The sequence below is a fragment of the Cyprinodon variegatus genome, unplaced genomic scaffold (assembly GCF_000732505.1).
Source record: "Cyprinodon variegatus isolate N-32 unplaced genomic scaffold, C_variegatus-1.0 Scaffold265, whole genome shotgun sequence".
NCBI classification, from domain to species: domain Eukaryota; kingdom Metazoa; phylum Chordata; class Actinopteri; order Cyprinodontiformes; family Cyprinodontidae; genus Cyprinodon; species Cyprinodon variegatus.
The window spans coordinates 300,147-323,018 of NW_015150718.1; the positions used below are offsets into that span (position 1 = coordinate 300,147).

General features: G+C 47.6%; 1 protein-coding gene across 3 annotated transcripts in view; it reads left to right on the plus strand.

The window, feature by feature from the left end:
• The window catches only part of LOC107089790 (AT-rich interactive domain-containing protein 1A-like), a 71,865-nt gene extending 49,556 nt beyond the window's left edge, over positions 1-22,309 (plus strand). For 2 of the 3 annotated variants that reach the window (XM_015382759.1, XM_015382760.1), the window contains exons 5-20: positions 11,168-11,408; positions 11,489-11,578; positions 12,974-13,144; positions 15,160-15,463; positions 15,536-15,681; positions 15,765-15,862; positions 15,946-16,155; positions 16,261-16,465; positions 17,248-17,380; positions 17,694-17,869; positions 18,328-18,457; positions 18,544-18,663; positions 18,740-18,836; positions 18,927-19,749; positions 19,827-19,957; positions 20,031-21,950. In XM_015382759.1, coding sequence (XP_015238245.1) covers positions 11,168-11,408; positions 11,489-11,578; positions 12,974-13,144; positions 15,160-15,463; positions 15,536-15,681; positions 15,765-15,862; positions 15,946-16,155; positions 16,261-16,465; positions 17,248-17,380; positions 17,694-17,869; positions 18,328-18,457; positions 18,544-18,663; positions 18,740-18,836; positions 18,927-19,749; positions 19,827-19,957; positions 20,031-21,950 — 4,995 coding nt within the window. Of the gene's footprint in view, positions 1-11,167; positions 11,409-11,488; positions 11,579-12,973; positions 13,145-15,159; positions 15,464-15,535; positions 15,682-15,764; positions 15,863-15,945; positions 16,156-16,260; positions 16,466-17,247; positions 17,381-17,693; positions 17,870-18,327; positions 18,458-18,543; positions 18,664-18,739; positions 18,837-18,926; positions 19,750-19,826; positions 19,958-20,030 lie in introns of all 3 variants that reach the window. The other variant, XM_015382758.1, reaches the window with a different exon arrangement.
• Positions 22,310-22,872: the final 563 nt, after the last annotated feature.

A 22,872-nucleotide genomic window follows, 5' to 3' on the forward strand; every position in this document is an offset into this window, starting at 1 on the left:
ATATATATATATATATATATATATATATATATATATATATATATATATATATATATATATATATATTAGAGTTACATATTTCTGTATAAACCTTGTTTAAAGAGAAATAAACACTGTGCTCCATTTCCCTCCAGTGTGTGCTCTACCTTATGTTTAGTCTCACCAATTTGATAAAAATCCTGAAAGTTTGTATCAGTGTGTGTTCTCTGTGGGGGGGCCGGGAGCAGATGGAGGCCGACCAGGCTCTTGTTGTCACCGTCAGGTTTTATCTGCTCACTGGATGTAACACTTCCAGTCACCGTTTGCTAAACTACCAGATCACCATTAACTTCTTTTCACTCGTTCCCTCTCTACATCCCCCCCCACGCACACACACACACACACATCTCCTCCTTATCCTCCCTCTACTCTTTTGTACACCCTGAAGGGCTAATCCCAGGCAGCGACGCCCACTTCTTGTAGCGCTCTTCTTCTCTTACATGCCTGAAAGTGCTTTGGGTTTCAGAAGAAGGTCACATGGTGGCCACACTCTCACGCCCAAGTTTGTTTTTCAGCTTTCCTGCTCCTTGTTTCTCTGATCACTCCAGCCTGAACATCTTCATCTGAATGGGTTTCAACTTTTGAGGGCAGGTTAAGTGTTTTTTGTCAAACAAATCATTTCTTTATTGACGTATCTAATGTTTCTCCTGCTCGCCTCTCTACATTTATAGTAAAGTAGATAATTTTTCAGCCTTTTCCTACTTTTTTTTTTTTTGCTTCTTTCAGAATTGAGCCTAATTGGCGACGCTAAGCTCTCCTAAAATGTTCTTGAAGGATGGTTGTCTATCCCTATCCTGTAATGAGCTATCATGGGAACAAACTATTCAAATGACTTTAGAATTGCATTTATTATTTAAAGGAAACATCACTGATTAGCACAACATTAGAATATTGGCAATGTTTTTCATACAATTCTGAACTAAACGAAGTTTGTGGTGCAATCTTTGAAAACAACAGTCAGTTTTTCAGCGTAGAAAAGATCAACTAGCTCCACAGGTAGCTATGTCGAGGAGAGAAACGGTTAATCAAATAAGCTCTGAGACAGTTTTCATGTCAAAGGGATGAAAGGGAGCACATAAAGTTGGTGACAGTAAAAGCTGAGCCCATAGCTACAGTAGAAGCCATTCAAAATGTTCCCTCTTTCCTTGATGAGTCCTTGGCTGGTCCCCTACAATTCTTTTTTAAATATCAATCTTCGTACTAAAATATTCTTTCCGTCATGATTTGTGGACATTAAGATCTAAATAGAAGCCTCCACCCCTGGTCAGACTATTTAATTTAGTGAAAGGTTGGAGTAAAAGGTTTATGCCCAGGAGAAGGCCAGTGCCTGCAAGTTGGAGGGGATTTGGCTGGGAGTCGCAGGGTAGTACGCTGCCATTCAGCTGGCGTTAAACTGGGAAGGGCGATTTTGAATGGCTGCTACTGTTTGTCTAGAAGGGAAACAGGACTAAGCACTGGCCCAAAGGTGGCCCAACTCTATAATCAACAACCGAAGGAGTTGATGGCAGCACGATGCTTATATTTCCCTCCCGGATGGTGTTTCAGCTAAACATGAGCAGACCAGATGAAGCTACACACAAAAGCAGAGAGAGCTTGAAGTAATGAGTGAAACTAACAATAAGTGCAGAATAGAAATGGAAAGAAACAAAATCATCAATAGTGTCCCCCATGTCCTCCAGGAGCCTGAGCATCTAGCAGCATAACAATAGAGATAGTTCAGGGTTACCCGAGTCCCCGAAGGATGAGATAGCAAAAGTTGGATCCAGAAACATTTGCTGCTCTGGTAGAAACATGATTAAATTGGTCTTAATACAGGGTTGCCAAGGGTCATTAAAAATAAGTAAAAGTCATTAAATTATTCCATAAAAATTCAAAAAAATTCAAAATTTTTACGGAATGACTATGACCTGGATGACTGAGAACCTTCATCAGCTCATTAAATTATTATTTTTTAAATTAAAGCTACAGTGTGTAATAATTACAGGGATATACAGTCAGAAATGTAATATATTATACATAACTATGTTATTTATCATCATCTACGAGCTCAGCCTCTTAACCTTAATATTTGCGTTTCCTTAGAATTCGTTATTTATAATTACATAGGAGCGGGTCTCGCAGCCATGGAGGCAGACATCTATGCGCTACGGCAGCGCAGAGCCAACAAACTAGCGATTGCGAGATCGCCCATTACGCTCGAAAGTAACTACGGCAAGTTGAGAGAGATGAACTGAGACGGTACTGAAATCTATACCCTACACAGACTAATGAAATACTATCTGTAAAATTATCTATGTAAACAAACCTCATCACTTGAGAAGGTAGGTGATGCGGACGTCGTGGAAGACATTTTGTCCCGTAACGCTCGCCGTACTGTTGGGGGGGAGAAGCGGTCGGGGGGAGATGTTCATGTTGCTGCGGTCTGCAGTCTGGACGTTAGATGTCGCTAAAAATTACACACTGTAGCTTTAATTCCTGAATTGGTAGTAAAATTCATTAAATGTGACTATTGTGGCATTTAAAATTCTTTATTAAAAAAAAAAAAAAGATTCTAAAAACAATTTCGTCAGATACATTGCAATATATTTGCACCGAACTGCTTCCGGTTTATCGTAAAGCCGTACGTTCAGAAAAGAAGGTCGAGGCGGAGAAAAACCTAGAGAATGGGGAAATGCTAATTTCAATAAGTGGCTGGAAAGCGAGGAATTCGGGACACGGCTGCAGCCTGTCGACGGTAAAGATGACGAAAAATGTTGCCGTGTATATATGAGAGTCTTGGGTACTTGTTGATGGCATTAAAATAATTTCTAAGAGCATTAAATTGGAGTTACTCATTCCTGTATAAACCCTGTAATAGCTATAAAGAGCAAAAATGATATCTCTACTTGCAATGGACAAAAAGTACGTTTTTTGTTTTTATCTTACACACTGACATTTTTAACTTGGTTATATAAACCTACAGAAAATACTGGCACACCTAAATCTACTATTGAGTGCAACATTAGTAATAAAGAAATTTCAATAGAGTCAGAGTTTTTAAAATAGATTCATATATCTTTTAATTTCCAAAACTTCTTAATAAATAGCCCTCTGTGCTTTGTTGTTGTTTTTAGACACTTAGACATCTTTTGTTGTCATTTCATTTTCTACAGCTCTTATGACATTTCCATTTCTTAATTTCTTAATTTTATTAGTGATTGCTGTTTTTTAGAAACGGTAACTTCCTCGGCAGAGATTGCTCTCTCTCCTGATGCGTTCAAGTTACAGAAAAAAGATTCGATTATCAAAATCCTAATTTCTCCTCGCCTCTAAAATTTACTTTTTCAAGACCTTCATTAACAGACATCACGCAGGCCGGTCTGTTTTTGACGGCTGTTGATGTTCACTGACATATATTAATAATTTTCCCCCCTAATTTCTATCTGAGCCCCCCCTCCCAGTAATACAGTTACTGTGAGCTCATAGACCACCTCCATCCCAGCAGCAGGTCCTCTCTCTTAATGACCTTTAATTTTATGTACAAACCCCCCTGATGTGAAAGTAAATGATCTTCCATTTTTCCTGTACCCCCCCACCCCCCCAGTTTGCCTGGACTCGGCTCTCCTGCAGCAGCGCTGCTTGTTTTTGCGACATAGCTGTCGGCCTTCTCTGATTGCTCCCGTCCTTCCCAGCCTCCTCTAGCTTCTCTGCTACGTTACTGTTTTATTCTTTCTCTTCATGTTTAATACCCCTATATTTCTCCTCTCAGTCCCTGTTCAGTCTAAATTCTCATTTTCTCTTTCCCTCGCCTGTGCCCTCTGCCCCCCCCTCCTCTCAGTAAATCAGCTTTCATAACGCCGTGCAGCGCAGCTCTGCTCTGCGAAGCCTCTGACGCTGACATTATTCAGAGTCCGGGGCCAGCTTCCTGTTGCTATTCTGGGGCCCAGGCTTCCTGTGTGGACGTGTCTCATTCAGGTTCCAGGGCCCCCCTCCCTCCCTCCTTCCCTCCCTCCCTCTCCTTCTCTCTGCTTCCCTCTGTATGATTTTTAATTAACGTGCTTGAGAAAATCCAATCTGCTGATGAAGAGCGTTGTTTTTGGACTGTTTCTCTGCTGCAGAAAAGCGTACTTCGCTCTCTGCTAGCTCCCCCCCCACCCTCACGCTCACTCACACCCAGAACACTCTCTTTTCGTTTAGCTTCACTCTCTCACACGCCCCTCCCCTCTGCCTCCATTTCTGCTGGGCTGAGCTAGTTTTGCAGCACAAAGACTGTGGCTGACTGCAGCACCGTCTGTCCTCTGCTGAGGAAAAAATCTGCTGAGGCTGGATGGATGAACGCAGCTCTGAGGAAACAGTCGCAGGCAGAGGAACACCTTTCCCTCTTCCTCGTTAGATCACTAATAGTCATGCGCCTCCACCCCCAGCCCCCCAGATCAGGTTGTTTATGTGCGAGTTAGAGGAGAGGGGAGGGGCCACGGCGGTCCAGGAGAGCGGTCTCCCTCCTCTGGTTGTAACCCAGCAGCCTTCACCTCGGGCTGGGCAGCTGCCTCACTCTGCTGCGTTTGGTGCTACTATTGTTATACAAAAAACACGCCACCACCCCCCACCCATTCTCCTCATTATTCAAAGCCCCCCTCCCTCCCCATCTCTGTAGCTGCTGAAGTGTTTCCCAATATTTTAGGCCCAATAAAAAAGTGAAGCTTTTACACCTCAGTCTGAAGGATGGATTTACTGTTCCTGGTTTCTTTCAGGTGCTGCTAACCTGCTAACTGCTAGCTCATATTTGGAAGAGTCCTTCGAAATATGCGCACCCCCCCAGCCAAACCCCCACCCTCCCACTCACAGAGTAGCTCCTCTCCATCCTGTAATGGCTGCTGCTGCCTTGCTTTAGCTCTTTTCTCCATTTCTATCCCTCATAGTAGGGTGGGAGTGCCCCCTTATGGTTGTGCTCAGGCCTGCAAACCTTCAGCATGGGGCGGTGTGTGTTTGGGGGGGTTAGAGCTGCCGTTCCTCCAGCTCATGGTGGACCTCTGAGTCGGCGTATGAGGCCAGGTGGCCGAGTTGCACACAGGTCACCTGTCTGTCTGCTACTGATGCTCAGTGGCGGCGCTGCGTCCAAACACGCTGGACAGAGGCGCTCTGATGAGTTTGTGTCAAAGCAGCTGAGCTTAGAGTTTCAGTTGATGTTGTGTTTTACACGGAAGAAACGCCTCCTCCCATGCCCCCCCCTCTCACCCGGCCGGGGAGGCGAGATGGTTGGAAAATAAGCAGGAACTTCAGGAGAAAAACTGCTGAATATTTAGGAGGCAGGGGGGGGTTGTCCTCTCATGGAGTGTCAGGCGTCCTGAGCGTGAAAGGCCTGCTGTAATTAAAGTGCAGGCGGCGACAGAGGATGGTGGGGCGGGGGGGTAGCGGCTCTGCTCTTCCTGTAACAATGACAGGCTTCTTCTTTTGTAGTCTCTGACTGCGCCGTGACCCTGCCAGGCACGCAGGGAGGCCTCCCAGAGACAGGCAGACAGAGGAGGGCGGAGGGGGGGACTGTTGGCTCTAATGTGTCAACCACGTGGATCACGGTAACCATGGCAGCGATACAGATGCAGCCAGTTTTTTTTCCCCCTCCTCTAATAAGGCCTGAGTCGACCCTGGAGGGAGTGAGCTCAGGCTTCACCACTAAAACCACAAACTTCACTGTTTTCCTTTCAGATCAGATTTATTTCTGTTGAAAAGTGTTTCTGTGCGCCGACCTGCGGGTCAGAACTTTGTAGAACCGCCTTTAAAGTGTCTCCCAAGCTAAGAGATTTACTTCTCTCTCCAAAAAAAAAATACTTGAAGCATCAGCGGGTCTCCCCATCATGATGCTGCCACCACCATGTATCATCATGCAGACCTTTATCTTTTAGTCCTGGTAGGATAATTATCCTTGATGATTTGTGAGTTTATTACACTTTAATATTAGCTGCCTGTTGTGTATCAGAACTGATGTTTTCCTCAATAGTTTATCTAATTAAGCCAGTTCCTCCAGCAATCTGGGAGTGCAATGAGAGCGGAGTCCTTCAGCTAAAAACAAAGTGTAATATTTTGATGAGGCTGGAGCCATGGATGTCTCCTCCTCTGCTAAAGTGTATGATGTAGCGATGTGATGATGTTTAAAATGCCTCTTTAACTGTTAATTGGGGCCACTTCCCGTGAGGTGAGCCCGGTTGGTGAGCAGCTGCCTTCTGTAACTCTAAGTAACTTCTTTGATCTGAGTAGGATTACAATTTGTATCAAAATCTGTTGTCATGGTCGTGCTTTGGTGGCGCAGTGGTTAGCGCACATGACCCATGTATGGAGGCCTTAAGGGCAGTTTAGACTTCTGCAACATCAAATGTCGTTTGGGTCTGATCGCGAACCAGTTTATGCTTCTGCACCGTCGGTCTGGAATTTCTAGGGACACAAAACAGTTTCCTGCCAAAGCTCAAGGGGAAGCACATTCGTGAAATCGCGAGAACTTCGGTTGATGCTCACAAGGACTTTGGCGGCGCCGTTGAGAGTGTGTTGTGTCTGCAAGATTTCACGGTCGCGGAGATGGATCTAGAGTTGCTAGACATCGAAGAGGAACAGGTTGTGTTAATGGAGCGAACCTCCTTGATTAAGCTTTCGTCGCAGTTGTCCATTGTAGCCTTTCCTCGGTTTTTAAAAATGGCGCCCTCCTGCACCGAATTGGAATACCAAGAAAGGAATACCAAGGACCAATCACAGCTGCTTTTTGTCTGCGCACTTCCACTTGAGGTCTGCACGTGTTTGCGACCGTCAGGACACAAACACGTAGTCAGGATTTTTTTTAGGTTTGAGGAGACAGTTGCAGAACCTCTGTGCGGGGGGGCGTGGTCACGCACAGAGACAGCTTTGACAGTTGCAGAGGCTACGCGTCAGAAGCTTAAATTAGCCTTTAGTCCTTAAAGGTGGCCGACTCGGGTTCGAATCCGACCTGTGGTCTTTCCCTCTCTCATACCCCCTTTCCTGTCAGCCTACTGTCTAAAAAAACAGCCACTAGTGCTGTAAAAACTCCCAAAAAAAGTTGCTATATCTCAGGGTTATTTACTACATATACATTATGAAGTGTAATTTAAAGAGTTTGTTCAGAGAAAACTCTTTTCAGGAAACCAAACCCGAGTGGGAAAGCCTCAAGGTGCGGACGCAGAGCTCTCCTTTAACAGCCCCTATCTCTGTTTTAGCTCTTTAGCGTACGTTATGTAGCAGGAAATCCCAATAAACACTTCGCAACGTCAGCAGTGGGATGAGAACAAGTTGCAGGGCTGAACGCCCTATGGTGACACCACTGGCCTCGGTCGTACCTCCACGTTCCACCGCTGCCTCCTCACTGCTTTCTGCTTCTCACACTTGGGAATAGAGAAAAGAAAGGGGGGGGGCATGGCAGCCTAATGGCTCTGTTCAGGCTTGATTGATTCAGTGAAGTAATCTGCAAATGGAATACATTAGGACGGCGGAGAGCTGAGGAGATGACTCAGAGAGCAGCAGAGAACATTGGGAACGCTGGGAAACACTGAAGCATCGTCACCCAAAATAATAACAATCCTGGAAATTTTCCTTGGTGGTTTTCAGTGTTTGTTTTGTTTTTCTGACACATCTGATGTTTACAGACAGGACTTTATTGGGTGGGGGGGCGGTTCTGGGTTGTTTAGCGATGATGAATCCTGTTCAGCAGTTCTCAGCTCTGTAGTTCCATGTTAGGCAGTGCTGGGAAAGGCACAAAATGGCTGCCACAGAGAGAGCCTCCTACAGCAGAGACCTGCAGCTCTCTCCTTCGCTCCACAGCAGCTTTCTCTGCTTTTCCAGGATGTTAACAACAAAAATAAAAATCCTCCTTTTCACACTAAACTCACATCATCAGTTATATCTATAGATGCTGCTGCTGTGACCCTCCTCAGCTCATTATACCCCCCCCCCCCCACACACACACACATACACTCACAGATCAGACCTATTTAAACACCCCACCACTCATGGCTGCTCCACGTTTTCCTCATCATTTGCCATCTAATAATGACTGTGTTGAATAGGAGAGCCTCAATAGCAGCGTCCCCCCCCCCCCATATCTGTCTCTCGCTGTCCAGCTTGTGCAGTCAGCAGAACAGGCTGGTGCTGTGCAGTATTGAGTTAGGAAAAATCAATGACTGCAGAGTGGGAGTAGGTAGGAGCCTGTGTGTGTGTGTGTGTGTGTGTGTGTGTGTGTGTGTGTGTGTGCAATGCTTGTGCAAAGCCAGGCTGAGGAATCAGAGCTGTCAGATATTTACAGAATGTCAGGAGAGCTCACTTTGTAAGCCGTGCATACGATATGTGCCGCTGTAGGCTCTGAGAAGGGTTTGTTTGGAGCTGCTGTTTTCACACCGAGAGGGGAAAAAAATCTTTTTTGGATTAGATTTAGTTGTGTCGCTGTTGAATTATGGATTATTATTCTTATAAAACCTTCATGTTTGCATTAAACTGGAGAGGTCAGGCTTCTCTTATGACATCTGATTCTGGTCCCTCCTGAAAACTTCTCACCAGCAGCTCCTCTTTTGGGCCAAATTTACTGTAAAGTCGAACCCTTTTGTATAAAAATAAAATCTGCTTCTTTGCTCTTGAATCCTTTATGGCTTTTCTGTGCGTTTCTTTATTTTATTGGATTCTTTGTGTTTTACTGGAAGGTAGAGAAACCACCTTCATGGATTCTAGTTAATCTACTTCTGTACATATTTGAAGAATATTTACAGTGTTTACTTTTTTGTGGAAGATGGATCCTAATAGTTATGTTGGTCCAGTTTTAAATTTGGTTATTGGGGAGTTTATTTTCCTTTTTTTTGTCCCATTTGGATACGACGCTGCAGCTTTGAGCATCGACTGATATCGATACTGATCAGCACCAATAATAGGCACCTTTATTGCTCACCTTGTTGGGAGGTATATTAGAAGAGGCCTAATCAGTTATGTTATAGGTATGAAACCAACCCACAAACTTATTATTAATCTTTTAAGGCCCTCTCACACCTTAGATTTCGCCAGCGTATGCCCGATGTCCCAGAATCTCCTAAAGTGCTTGCATAAGATGAACTTTCTATGTATTTTTTAAATTTAAGGCGTATACATAGAGTACATAAGTTCTCCAGAACTTATGTTCAATGACAGCCTAACTTATATATAACGCACGGCAGCGTAATGTCCATGAATGTCACGAGCCAGTGTCCTGAGAGGGGCAGCAATGCACTGGAGGCGTCCATTCTGGATAAAAAGATTTCTTTGATCGCGGTATTAACCTAGCTGCTGTTTATCACCCGCCAGAAAGAAAGAAAGGTTTGCAGTTGCAGCAGATTCAGCGTCATGTCTGCTTGGAAGTTTGATGGTCGTGGTCGAATGCAGGGAGGATCCATCACACTCACCTTCACGCTCATCCTATGATGGGGATGCAGTCTGGACGAGGACGGTTTCCTCTTGTGAACCATTATATACGCCATTATACAGTATATGTAAGTTAGAAACACGTGCAGCGCTCGTCTGGAACACATCAGATACGTTGATATGCGTTGGAGACAAGTTCTCGGTAGGTTATGCAGAAGTTATGCGCACATTAATCATAGGTTTTGGATAACCTAGACGCCACAATTTATGAGTTACTGACACTTAATGTAGGTCACCCCCGCCATGCTTCTGTGTTTACATCTGAGAGGAAGAAAATCAGACAAATAAGGCAACACCCCCGAGTTTACGTCATGTTTGGATTCTCCCGTTTTAAGGTGGAAGTTTAGAATTGTGAGATTTTCAGAGAAAGGAGGCGTAGATAAGGTTTGAACTCCTCTGTACGTCCATTTCACCCACTGAACTATCGTTATGCATCTATGACAATGGAATCTCTGTTTTGCATTCTAAGACCCTTTAAAAGTTTTTACATCCAGCTGTTGTATGTGTTGCTATGGTGACCAGGACAGAAATGTAAAAACTAGCTTAGCCTAGCTTTTCTTTGTTTTTTCTGGGGGACAAAGTATCACAGAAAATATGAACTAAATGTATCTGCAGTACAAAGGTTGGAAATGGTGGGATAATTTGGACCCATCCTTTTAGATGAACCCGGTCTGTTTGGTCCTGGTTCTGAATCTCAGGCAGTGAAGAGGTTGTCCTTGTGGAAACTGGTTGGGACCGGCTCAGCCCGCCGTCAGATGACCGGTCTTGTGATGTCTCCTTAGAGTTGGGTCCAAACAGGAGAACTGAGGGCCGGGTCAGCTGAGCAAGGATCCGGACCGGGTCAGAACCTTGTGCTGTTTGATCCCCGCTGTCTGCCTCACTGGGCTCAGATGTCCTGCTGCACTAAGAACCTTGGTTCTACTGAACCCACATCAGGTCAGGAGGCTTTAAGCCTGTGCTTTGGTAGCAGCGAGGGAGGGAGAGGCCTGTGGAGGAGGAGGGGGGAGGATTCTGAATCAGCGTTCTCCTCCCGTCACTCCCTCTGGGGTTCCTCCATCAGGTCACATCCCAAAAATAGCAGCGGGCGCCGTTTCAAGTGCAAAACCGCCGGCTTCGGGGCTGCAGCCAGCGTGAGTGTGAGATTTCTATGGGAATACTTGGCCTTTCTCCAAAGCATGTTTCTTTTTTTCCCCTCCTCCCTTCCTCCCTCGGCTCCCTCCTCCTCCTCCTTTAGTGTGACTGGCAGATGAGCTAGCATTTCTGAGAGTGAGCACATGTTCTCCACGTGACGGGCCGATGTGTAAACACTCACCTTCCCTGTTTCTGTCCCAGCCGGGCGGCTCAATAACAACACCACATGGCAGCGCAGGCTGCGGCCAGCGCCGCTTCTATCAGCTGCCTCCTGAGATGACTGGCTTCAAAAAGCCCCCCCCCTCCCCTCCCCTCATGCAGACAGAGTTCTCTGTTTGCCAACATGGATCATTTTCAGACTTCCAGGAGGAATGTGGAGCGTTTTCCTACTGGAGAAACGAGACTCCTGCTAATGAAGCGAGAGATTTCTGCCGGGTTCACTTATTTCACACGACTTTGTTCCAAGTTTTTTTTCCTGCGGGTTCTATCATGAAGCAGCAGCTCAGTTCGTTTTCAGGTCAAAGGTCACGGTCTCCTGATTTAACCCCTACTGAACCAAAGCTCTCTCTCCTTCCTCCAGGATCTGTCCGGCTCCATCGACGACCTGCCCACCGGTACCGAGGCCGTCCTGAGTCCGGGCGTCAGCACCTCCGGTGTGTCCAGCAGTCAGGGCGAGCAGAGCAACCCCGCCCAGTCGCCTTTCTCCCCACACACCCCTCCCCACCTGCCCGGCATACGCGGACCCTCGCCCTCTCCGGTGGGCTCCCCGGCCAGCGTGACCCCGTCTCGCAGCGGGCCGCTGTCCCCGGCCGCCGTGCCAGGTAGGTTATTTGTCCGACTGTTAAACGGACCGCGATGGGTCCAGAATGGTCAGCGCCAATGTGTCTCTGCTGTCCCCCAGGTAACCAGATGCCTCCCCGGCCGCCCAGCGTCCAATCAGACAACATGATGCATTCTTCCATGAACCAGTCACCCATGGGTCCAGATAGAGGTGAGGAAAAGTAGAAATTCAGCTTTTCAGGACCGACAAAATAATTTATTGTCTATTAATCTATAGCTGTAAAGCAGCGGGATCCTTGTTAGATGATCTGAGAAAATGTCTTTTAGGTGGGGGTGGGAGTCATTTAGCAGAAGGCCAAGCCGGCATCGTGTCCAGCCTTAAATCAGAGAGCAGAAACTCTGAAGGCGTTTGGATCCGAGCTCAGGCTGCTGCTGGGATGTCTTCTTACCGACTGACTGTTAGAAGGCGCCTCCATGATTTAGAGTCAGATCCCACAGTGATGATCAGTGGGCGAATCACAGAGGCTGATCTGTTGGATCCATACAGGCTGGATTTATTAGTCCTGTTTCCAGCTTCCTTCAATCTGCTGCGGAGGATCGTTCTCCACCTTCAGCAATGTCAACGTGGGAATGTTTTTAATTTCTGTGGAGAATTTGTGGGCAGTCCTTTTAAACGGGGCTGTCAGATCAGCAGGGAAGTAATGAGGGTCGTTACTTAGCCTGAGCCACGCCTCCTTGTTTATATTATGCTTCCAGGAATCTTTCCATGGTCTTCATCAGGAGTTCTGAGCTTTTAGTATCTTTAGAAACTGGATGCATGTGGTTTGATAGCTGCTTCTGTTTATGTTCCTGCTAAAAGAACAAAGTTTGGTTGTTTTCTTCAGTATTTATGGAGTGATATTTGTTCCATCAGTGTATTTAAAAAAAAATAATAATTTAAATTGACATTTATCAGAAATAAAACTGAGAAATTTCTTTTTTTTTTTTTATGTATTTATTTTTTAATAAAAAACAAAAATTAACAAAAATAAGAAAAAAAAAAAAACTGAGAAATTTCTGATATGTAAGCAAAGGTTTTGATATTTTCTTCCCCCCCAAATACTTTTTGATTGATTTTTAGCTTTTATTTTATTTTTATTTCTTTCACATTTCTTTCAGGTTGTTATCAATTACATTTTTTAAATATAGTTTTTCAGACCACATTCTGCTAATTTCAAGCCCAAACCAAAGGCTCACACTGACCGAGCAAAGGTTTGTTTCGCACTCTACCCTGGAGGGGCAGACAATGTGATCCATAAAACACAATTTGAAGAACAGAAAAAGATTTAAAAACCAAAAAACGTCAGAAAATAAATCCCAAAATAAAGTAAAAACTACATATTTCATTATTGGAGAAAACGGCAAAGTTTCCATCAAAAGTTTCATTTCTGTATTGATTTTTTCAAATTCCCTCTTATTAAACTTGCTCTTTGCAACAATAATGGAATAAAATCCACTCCATACATCAAAGGAAGGATGGTTTCAGTTTTTTTCTTCTGCCTATAAACGTTCCTACGTTTTGCGGTCCTGCCTACATGAGTGACCTTTCCCTCTGGATCCCTTCCAGCGTACATCCGTAACCCTCAGATGCCTCCGTATGGGTCCCCTGGACAGCCTGGCTCTGCCTTATCCCCACGCCAGTCCTCAGGAGGCCAGATGCATAGCGGAATGGGACCATATCCACAGAACAATACCATGGGGAACTATGGCCCTCAGGGGGGCCAGTATGGCCCACAAGGTGAGGCTCCATTAACGATGAGCAGCAGGTAGCGTGAAGAAATGTTGATTCTCCAAGAGGTTATTTAGAAGGTTTGCAGGGTTCAAATCTGCTTGATTTTAGGCAGTAAGAGAAATTTAATGACTTTAAACTGTTGCCTTCTGTGTTGAATTTTTAATTTAAGGATATATAAAATATCAATATATATATATATATATCTATTAGGGGTCGATTGCGGTTTTCTGGCCAATTTCCGATCACCGATCTTTAAAAAGTCTGACCTGCCGATTCTGATTTTGGTTGATACCGATTTGATTATTTTTTTGCTATAACCAACACTGTGTTACAAGATCGCAATTCACTTTCAATGTTACAATCTTTTCTTGAAAAACATGCCCTTGAACAATAGCCTTGAACCATTATAAACTTGTTTTAAACTGAGGTAGAGCCTTGACATAGAAACGAATTAAATAATAAATATTAATTAAATAAAACAAACTTAAGACTACAACATTGGTCTTTTGATTTTTTTACATTTCAAAAAACAAAACTTCAACAAAAGATCAGATTAGAGAACTATTTTAAGGTTCTTACCAAAAATAAAGTGCACAGTAGTATTTTGCTTTTACAAAATCACAAGGTTCAAGGTCCTTTGAGAACATACTAGCAACTTAAAAGAAAATCCCCCGATGCAGCAGCTTTGTGTCCATTTAAATGTATAAGCCATCTAAACAGTAACTTGCAAAATCTTACAATACTAAATCTTCTAACAACATTATCAGGGGTAAGCTTTGATCTCAGTCTTATTGGAGTCACTTTTTCTTGATGAATAAAAGCATTTCTGCTTTTTCACCACTCAGGTGACTTCTTTTCTCATCTACTACTCATCCAGCCAAGCTAAACAGGCGTTCACTTTCAATGCTTGTGCATGGGGCAGAGAGATAAGTTTCCTCGTAGTAGCTTTGTTTTTTTTCATTGCTCATAAGAGCTAACAGCGGGCCACCAACGGACTTCCGGTGGCTTTTGCTTTAGCCCTAGCTTGATTGTTCTTTTCAAATGCTGCATATTCAGCGGCGTGGTGGTTTCTTAAATGGCGAACAGGGTTTGTAGTATTAAAGCTTTTGGAAGTGGTTCCATCCAGACTAATTTCGGCCTTACAAGAATTGCAAATTGCGAGCTTTTCGTCTCCTTCTTTAACAGTATAATAATTCCAAACCAACGACATAGCTGCACCTGGTGACCTGTGAACTGCGACACCAGATGTTGTTACAGTTCACTCGACCCGGTGGGCGGGTCTTTCAGTCAGCCGTCTCTAAGAGCAGAAAAAATATGGAATAGAGACGGATTTTAAGACACTCGCGGAGGTAAATAGATCGGTGGTTAAGATTGGTTTCCTATGTATATATCGGCCGATCACCAATCACCCTAAATCAAGAAAATCGGGGCCGATCTATCGGTGCACCCCTAATATATATATGTCCTCGAACTCAACGCTATTTCTGACATTTTGAATTGAAAAAGCTTCCTGGATGGGAAGCGAAACGTCTTCAACGTCTTTTTTGGAATGACTCCAATCTGGATGACTGAGAATCTTCACCAGCAATTTAAGGATAAAAGCAGTTTAATCACCTTCCAGACCCAAAATATTAAGTTATTACTCTAATTCCAGTCCTAACTTGGTGAAACCTTCAGATTATTCCTGAAATGCCTTCAGTTATAAAGCAGTGGTTCCAAACGCTGCTCCTCAGAGATCGTCTCTGTTCCGGTTCCTTCGATCCAAAGGATCGCCGCCTGTTATCAGAGACCCCTAAAACCTGCAGGGTCCCTGAGGACCATGGTCAGGAACCGCTGCTTTAAGGTCTGGAACTGTCTCTGTGGGTTTTGAGGTTGTGTAGTGAGTCATGGCCGCCAGCGGTGGAAGCTGGCTGAAGCATCAGACGGCTTGTTGGCACAGGCAGCAGCGGTTTGAAGTTTAGAGCTGAGCTGAAGGAACCCTTCCTGCTCCTGAGGGCCTAACCTGATCCCTTATCCTCCAGGCTACCCCAGGCAGCCCGGCTACACAGGGATGCCCAACGCTAACTACCCCAGTGGACCCGGAATGGGCGGCTCCATGAACGCCATGCCGGGTCAGGGCGGCGGGGCTCCGTACGGAAACATGCCGCCCGGACGGATAGGCCCAGGGCAGATGGGGGCCCGGCCCTTTGGTCCTGCCGGCATGGGCCCCAACATGGGGAACATGCCGCCTCAAGTGGGGTCCGGCATGTGCCCCCCTCCCGGCATGAACAGGAAGGACGGCGGCCCCTCCATGCACCACGGCGCAGGCAACTCCATACACAACAGGTGGGTGTGTCTGGACTCAGTCTGATTGGAGCAAAAACAACAGGTCCTCATCATCAAACTGTTCCCCCTCAGACCCCCAGGATATCCCAACATGTCCCAGGGCATGATGGGATCAGGCCCCCCCTACGGCCCGGGGATGAACAGCATGCATGGTGTGATGAACCAGGGAGGGCCGGGGCCCTATCCAGTGGGAGGAAACATGGCCAACAACACCCCCGGTGAGTGGACCCTCTGCTCCCCATCAGACGCTGCTGCTGCTGTAAGACCTGCTCTGATAGCGCTGTTCTCCCCCCCCCACCAGGGATGGCGCCAGGCTCTGAGTTTGGCATGGACAAAATGACCCCCACCCAGAAGATCAACAACAAAGTGGATGGGACTCCAAAACCTGAATCCAAAAAGGTAAGAGCCCAACGTCCGTCATCTGAGTGCTGGTTTGTTTCTCCTGGTTTCTTCCTCATCTGCTCGTCTTTGTGTCGCTCCAGAAGTCCAGCTCTTCCACCATCACCAACGAGAAGATCACCCGGCTGTACGAGCTGGGCCCCGAGCCGGAGAGGAAGATGTGGGTGGATCGATACCTGGCCTTCGCTGAGGAGAAGGCCATGGGGATGAGCAACCTGCCCGCCGTGGGCCGCAAGCCCCTCGACCTCTTCCGCCTCTACGTGTCTGTCAAAGAGATTGGTGGCCTCACCCAGGTTCGCTGGGTTCACTTTGTTTTTGTTTTTTTAAGTTTCAACGTAAACATCTTTGAATGTTTAGTGTCTAACCTGGGATCTGTCCTCGTCTCTCTGCCTTACCAGGTGAACAAGAATAAGAAATGGAGGGAGCTGGCCACCAGCCTGAACGTGGGAACGTCCAGCAGCGCCGCCAGCTCGCTCAAGAAGCAGTACATCCAGTGTTTATACGCCTTTGAGTGTAAGATTGAGCGCGGCGAGGACCCGCCCCCTGACTTCTTCAACACAGACACCAAGAAGAACCAGCCCAAGATCCAGCCTCCGAGCCCAGGTGAGAGCTGCTCTCAGGTTACCCCCCCACAGAGCTCCCTAAACCCATCAACTCCCTCAGTAATGTTTAAAGCGAGACCCAGTAGAGCCGCCATCTTTTTCTGTGCTCTTCTGTCTGCTGCAAAATCGGTGATTAAACCCGGTGGTCCGGTGTTTGCTTTGGGTGGGGTTGTTAGCTGACGTTCAGAGGAAGAACCGATGCAGAGAGGCGGCGTGGCAGGAGGATGAGGTGCTGTGACCGTAGCGGAGCTTCCTGCCTTTGGCCCGGAGCCACGGCAGCGCAGCAACGCTCCCTGGAGATCAGCACCGCGGTTAAAGGAGCTTCAGGGGTTCTCTGTGTTTATATGAACACGCGTCACACATCTCTGCCCCCCCCAATCGTCTGCACTGGTGGGGAATCCTTGCCCAGAGGGAGGGGGGGAGGGGCCGTGTGAGAACAGAAGAGGCTGATGTGAGAAATGTGAATAACTGTGACCTGCTGGTGACCCGACTGTGTGGTGATTTAATGAATGGGAACCTGTGACTCACCAGACGTAATAGTGAGAAGTCCTGAGCTCAAGTTGAGGATGAGCGATACTATGTCACACGCACTCTGAACACAAACAAACCATCAGTCACTCTTTCACACACCCCTCCCCTTTAGAAAGCATCAGTAATCGGTTTAGAGTCAGGAGGTGGAACAGTGAACACCGACCGAGCAGAAACACTTTCATTGAATCCTAATGAGACGGTTTATCTGGAGAAATCTGCTGCTGCTAAAGTGTTATGTTGTGGTCCTTGCAGCTGGTTCAGGGTCCCTCCAAGGGCCACAAACTCCCCAGTCAACCACCAGCTCCATGGCAGAAGGAGGAGACCTGAAGCCCCCCACGCCTGCCTCCACCCCGCACTCACAGATGCCTCCGATGCCCGGCGTCAGGTAGGAAGCTGAAGCCGGAAAATCATGTTTTCATGTTCGTTTTATCTGGAGTTACATTAATGACATGAAACCTCCCCCCTAGTGGTGGAACTGCAGCATTACAGCAGAAATCAGAAGGATTCTGTAATCAATCTACCCATCGCCCCTTAGAAGGCTTTTATTCTAATTATTACTTATTATTTAGTGTCTCAGTGAAAGGAAAAGCCAATCAAGCAGTACTTTCTCTTAGAACTCGAGCTTCTTGTTCTGCATCCAGGGGTCTGATAGAAATGATCCGTGCTGATAGTGGACCTAACAAATTGTCCTTCTGCAGGAGTAGTGTGAATCTTCAGGATCCTTTTGCCGACGGCGGAGACCCTGCATTCTCCAGAAGGAACACCATGACTCCTAACTCTCAGGGCTACCAGCCGGGCATGGGCGGTCCGGAGATGATGAGCCGCATGGCTCCGTACGAGTCAAACAAAGACCCATTTGGAGGCATGAGGAAAGGTAGGAGCTGTGATAATAAACCTATTCTTTTTTTTAATGTAAAAAATGCTAATAAAATAGATAAAATGTGTTATACACCACACTTTTTTCCATTATGCTGGAGATTTCTTCCTGTTAAATGGGAGTTTTTCCTCTCCACTGTCGCTACAAGCATGCTTAGTGTGAGGGATTTCCTTCAAGTCAATGAGTCGATGCAATCAATTAGTTTTTCTTAGACAGAAAACTTTGAATCAATTTGACTGTATGATCTGGTTGAACTGTAAAATGTCTTGAGATGACGTGTTGTGAATTGGCGCTATAGAAATAAAGTGATTTGAATTGGATTATTTAATATAGATTATTTAATATAGATTATTTAATATAGATTATTTAATACAGATACATACATTAGCCTTCCAAATTGGTGTAAAAACAAACCAGAGAATTAAAACATTATGGTTTTGCTTGTTCTTTATAAGCGGGAGAACAGTTCATGCCACCGAACCCTAACAGCGGCATGGGGGAGCAGTATAACAGAGGACCACCAGGACCCATGGGGGCCATGCCAATGGGTCAGAGACAGCAGTACCCATACGGATACGACCGAAGGTCAGAACACTGCAGGCTGTTTGGTGTCGGCTTTAATGAAGCCAGGGGTTATGGAAGCTGATGACGGCTCTGGGTTGGTTTTACAGGCAGGAACAAGGCATGGGCCCTGAGGGAAACATGGGGCCCGGAGCACCTCAGCCCAGTATGATGCCTTCTGGTGCCGACGCAGGGATGTATTCACCCAGCCGCCCCCCGCCACAGCAACGGTCAGTACCACGGCAGGGTTATCATCCCATCTCAAACTGCAGAGTTGCTCTTTACTCTAACTCTTGTTGTTTTCAGGCACGAGTCGTACACAAATCAATACCCTGGCCAAGGGGCTCCCCCTGGTGGCCCATACCCGAATCAGCAGCCAGGAATGTACCCACAGCAGCAACCTGTAAGGACATCTATTAGTTTTACCACCATGTTGATTCTGGTTGTTCCAAACATAATACCAACATGTCCTCTTATTGTTTCCTGCTGACAGAACTACAAGCGGCCTGTAGATGGCGTGTACGGTCCTCCAGCCAAGCGCCATGAGGGGGAAATGTACAATGTTCCTTACAGCGGTCAGCAGCAGCCTGGGCCCCAGGCCGCCGGACACCAGGGCCAGCAGGACATGTATAACCAGTATAACACGTATCCAGGAGGGGAGCGCAGACCACCGGCCCCGCAGGGCCAGTTCCCCTTCCCCTTTGGAAGAGATCGAGGACCTTCATCTGCAGGTCCAAACTCCCAGTCCCACATGCCGCCTCAGATGATGACCAGCTCCATGCCTTCTGGTCCAGATGGGCCCCAGGGCCCCGTGTGGCAGGGTCGCAACGAGATGGGCTTCCCTAACTACCCCAACCGACAGGGGCCTCCTGTACCGGGCCAGGGCCCCGGGTACCACGGGATGAACCGCTCAGCAGAGGAGATGATGCCTTCAGACCGGGGCATCAACCATGAGGGCCAGTGGCCCGGCCACGTTAACCAGAGGCAGCCGCCGTTTGGACCCGCCAGTTCTGGACCACCTATGACCAGACCCTTACCCTCTACCTACCAGACTTCTCAGAACCACATTCCTCAGGTGTCGAGCCCGGCTCCCATGCCGCGGCCCATGGAGGCCAGGACGTCCCCCAGCAAGTCCCCTTATATGCACCCTGGCATCAAGGTGCAGAAAGCCGGCCCTCCGGTGCCCGCGTCGCATATCGGCCAGGCCCCCGTGCAGCAACCCATGATCCGGAGAGATGTGGCCTTCCCCCCCGGCTCTGTGGAGGCGACCCAACCCCACCTTAAACCCAGACGGAGGCTCACCATGAAAGACATCGGTGAGTAACTGCTTTCCTTTCTGTGATTTAGACGCTTAAAGAAAGTTCTGATCGTTTTGACTCTTTTGCCTACAAAGGAACTCCTGAGGCCTGGAGGGTTATGATGTCCCTGAAGTCCGGTTTACTGGCTGAAAGCACCTGGGCCTTGGACACCATTAATATCTTACTGTATGACGACGGCAGCATTACTACTTTTAATCTCTGTCAGGTGAGAACCTCCCCTCTGCAAACTCAAGCAGTCGGTCGTTTCAATCGGATTAATTTGACTCTTTGGTTTTCAGCTGCCTGGCTTCCTGGAGCTGATAGTGGAGTACTTCAGGCGCTGCCTCATAGAGATCTTCGACATCCTGAAAGAGTACGAGGTGGGAGACCCCGGTCAGCGCACCCTGATAGACCCCAATGCTGCAGAGGTCTCTGACGATGAAATCCCCCTGCCTGAGTGTGAGGACATGGACACAGATGAGGAGGAGGATGAAGACGAGGAGAACGAGGAGAAAAGGCCCAACCATGAGACCTCCTCACTGGTGAAGGTTAAAGAGGAGGAGGAAGAAAACTCCCCGAAAGACAAATCCTCTGACGACGAGGAAGAGAAGAAGGAGTCTTCTACCAAGGAAGCCGGTAGCTCTACCTCAGGGTCTTCTCAGGACCCCAACATTCACTCGGAAAAGCCCAAGCAGGCGAGCAAGTTTGATAAACTCCCCATCAAGGTGGTGCGTAAGAAGAACCCCTTCCAGTTAAACCACTCATCCAAGCTGGGGCAGCGGCAGAGTTTTGACAGCGGCCTGATACACTGGAGCATTGGCGGTGGCGACACTACTGAACACATCCAGACCCACTTCGAGAGTCAGACGGACCTTCTGAAGCTGCGGAAACGCTCGCCGCCTGCCGCCGAAGGCCGTAAGAAGGCCAAGCTGCCGGGCCCGACGATGGAGAACTCTGAGAAATCCAAGTCCTGTTCGGAAGACAAGGTCCACCAGCAGCCGGCCCAGTCCTCTGATCCCGACAACGCCTCGTCGGAGAAGACCCCTTCCTCCCTGCCCATAGGGGCTCCCGTCACCGCCACCATCGATGACGTACTGTCAGCCCGACCGGGGTCGGTCACTATGGAGGTGGTCCGAGGAGGCGTGGACGAGCAGAAAGAGAACGGCAAGTACCTGTTCAGCATCAACCCGGACCCTCAGAATCGGCGCAACGTCAAAATACTAGAAGACGAGCCTCACAGCAAGGACGAAACCCCCCTCAGCACTCTGTCGGACTGGCAGGACTCGTTGGCGCGACGCTGCATCTGCGTTTCCAACATCATCAGGAGCCTCTCTTTCGTTCCCGGTAACGACCTAGAAATGTCCAAACACCCGGGCCTCCTGCTGCTGCTGGGCCGCCTGGTGCTGCTCCACCACAGGCACCCCGAGCGCAAACAGGCGCCGGTCACCTACGAGAAGGAGGAGGAGGAAGACGAGGGCGTGAGCTGCGACAGAGACGAGTGGTGGTGGGACTGCCTGGAGGTGCTGAGGGAGAACTGCTTGGTCACTCTGGCCAACATCTCCGGCCAGCTGGACCTTTCCATCTACCCAGAGAGTATATGCCTGCCGCTGCTGGACGGCCTGCTGCACTGGGCCGTGTGCCCCTCGGCGGAAGCCTTGGACCCCTTCCCCACCCTGGGGCCACACAGCTCCCTCTCCCCCCAGAGACTGGTCCTCGAGACCCTCAGTAAGCTCAGCATCCAGGACAACAACGTGGACCTCATCCTGGCGACGCCGCCGTTCAGCCGCTTGGAGAAGCTCTACGGCTCGCTCGTGCGCCTGGTCGGCGAACGCAAAGTGGCCGTCTGCCGGGAAATGGCGGTGGTTTTGCTAGCCAATTTAGCTCAGGGCGACAGCCTAGCAGCGCGGGCCATCGCTGTGCAGAAAGGCAGCGTGGGAAACCTGCTGGGCTTCTTGGAGGACAGCCTAGCAGCCACGCAGTACCAACAGAGCCAAAGCTCCCTGCTTCAGATGCAGGGCGGCCCCCATTTTGAGCCTACCAGCGTGGACATGATGCGGCGGGCGGCCCGGGCGCTGCACGCCCTGGCTAAGGTGGAAGAAAACCACTCAGAGTTCACTTTGTACGAGTCGCGCCTACTAGACATCTCCGTGTCGCCGCTCATGAACCCTCTGGTGTCGCAGGTCATCTGTGACGTTCTGTTTTTGATTGGCCAGTCATGACAGCCGCCAGCGGCGTTCCGCTCTGCCTCTTTCCGTTCCCTCCCAATCTCCTTTTTTCGTATGTGTGCGGATGTATGCGTGGTATGAGTGAAACGAGTACGAACCGACTGTCCTTTGTTTTTAATTTATGCAAAAATCACCTCGGACTCTGTCTTTTTACCCCCCCTGCTTCTCACTAAAGGAAGGAATATCATGAAGTAGCTGTGGATTTAAAGCGTCTCAAGCGGAGCGATTAGCGGCAGGAAGGAGCAGATCAGGACCCAGGCATAGGACAGAATGCACTGCCCTGCAGACTGGACTCTTTGGGTTTTTTTAAGGAAAACAAAAACTCCATTTAAAAAAGAAAAAAAGGTATAAAATAAAAAGCTAAAAAAAAACAACAAACTGTAACCAAAGTTGCTGTTTCGTTTACAGTGAGTTTGGGGGATAGATCCACGCGCTCGCATTCTCCCTCAGAGGGGGGGCCTGCAGGGCCACAAAGGAAACAATATTCTGGTTCACGTCGAGGCTACGTAGACTCCCGGACTGTGGTGTGGTATAATTGCTGTAATTTTTTGGATGCTATATACTCAGCCTCACCAGAACCACGTTATTGGCTGTGAACAGACATCTATCATGGGAGGCCTGTGCAGTAGATTGTAGGACTTTTTTCTGTACTGTACACCTTAAAAAACTGTAAACATACTGTAATAATACTGTTTCACACTGAGATATGCTGGCTTGGCAGCAAACTGTAGTTTTTAAAAACAGTTTTAGTTCATGTCGAGAGAAAACGGCTTTCCCCCCAAAGTATGGTGAACCTACAACACCCCGACCTCTTCTCTTTGTCCCTTGATTGTATGACCTGACCCGCTTATATTAAAAAGTCACCTATAGGACTGGTCCTTAACGCTAGACGCAGTCCAGGCTGCAGTGTAAATAT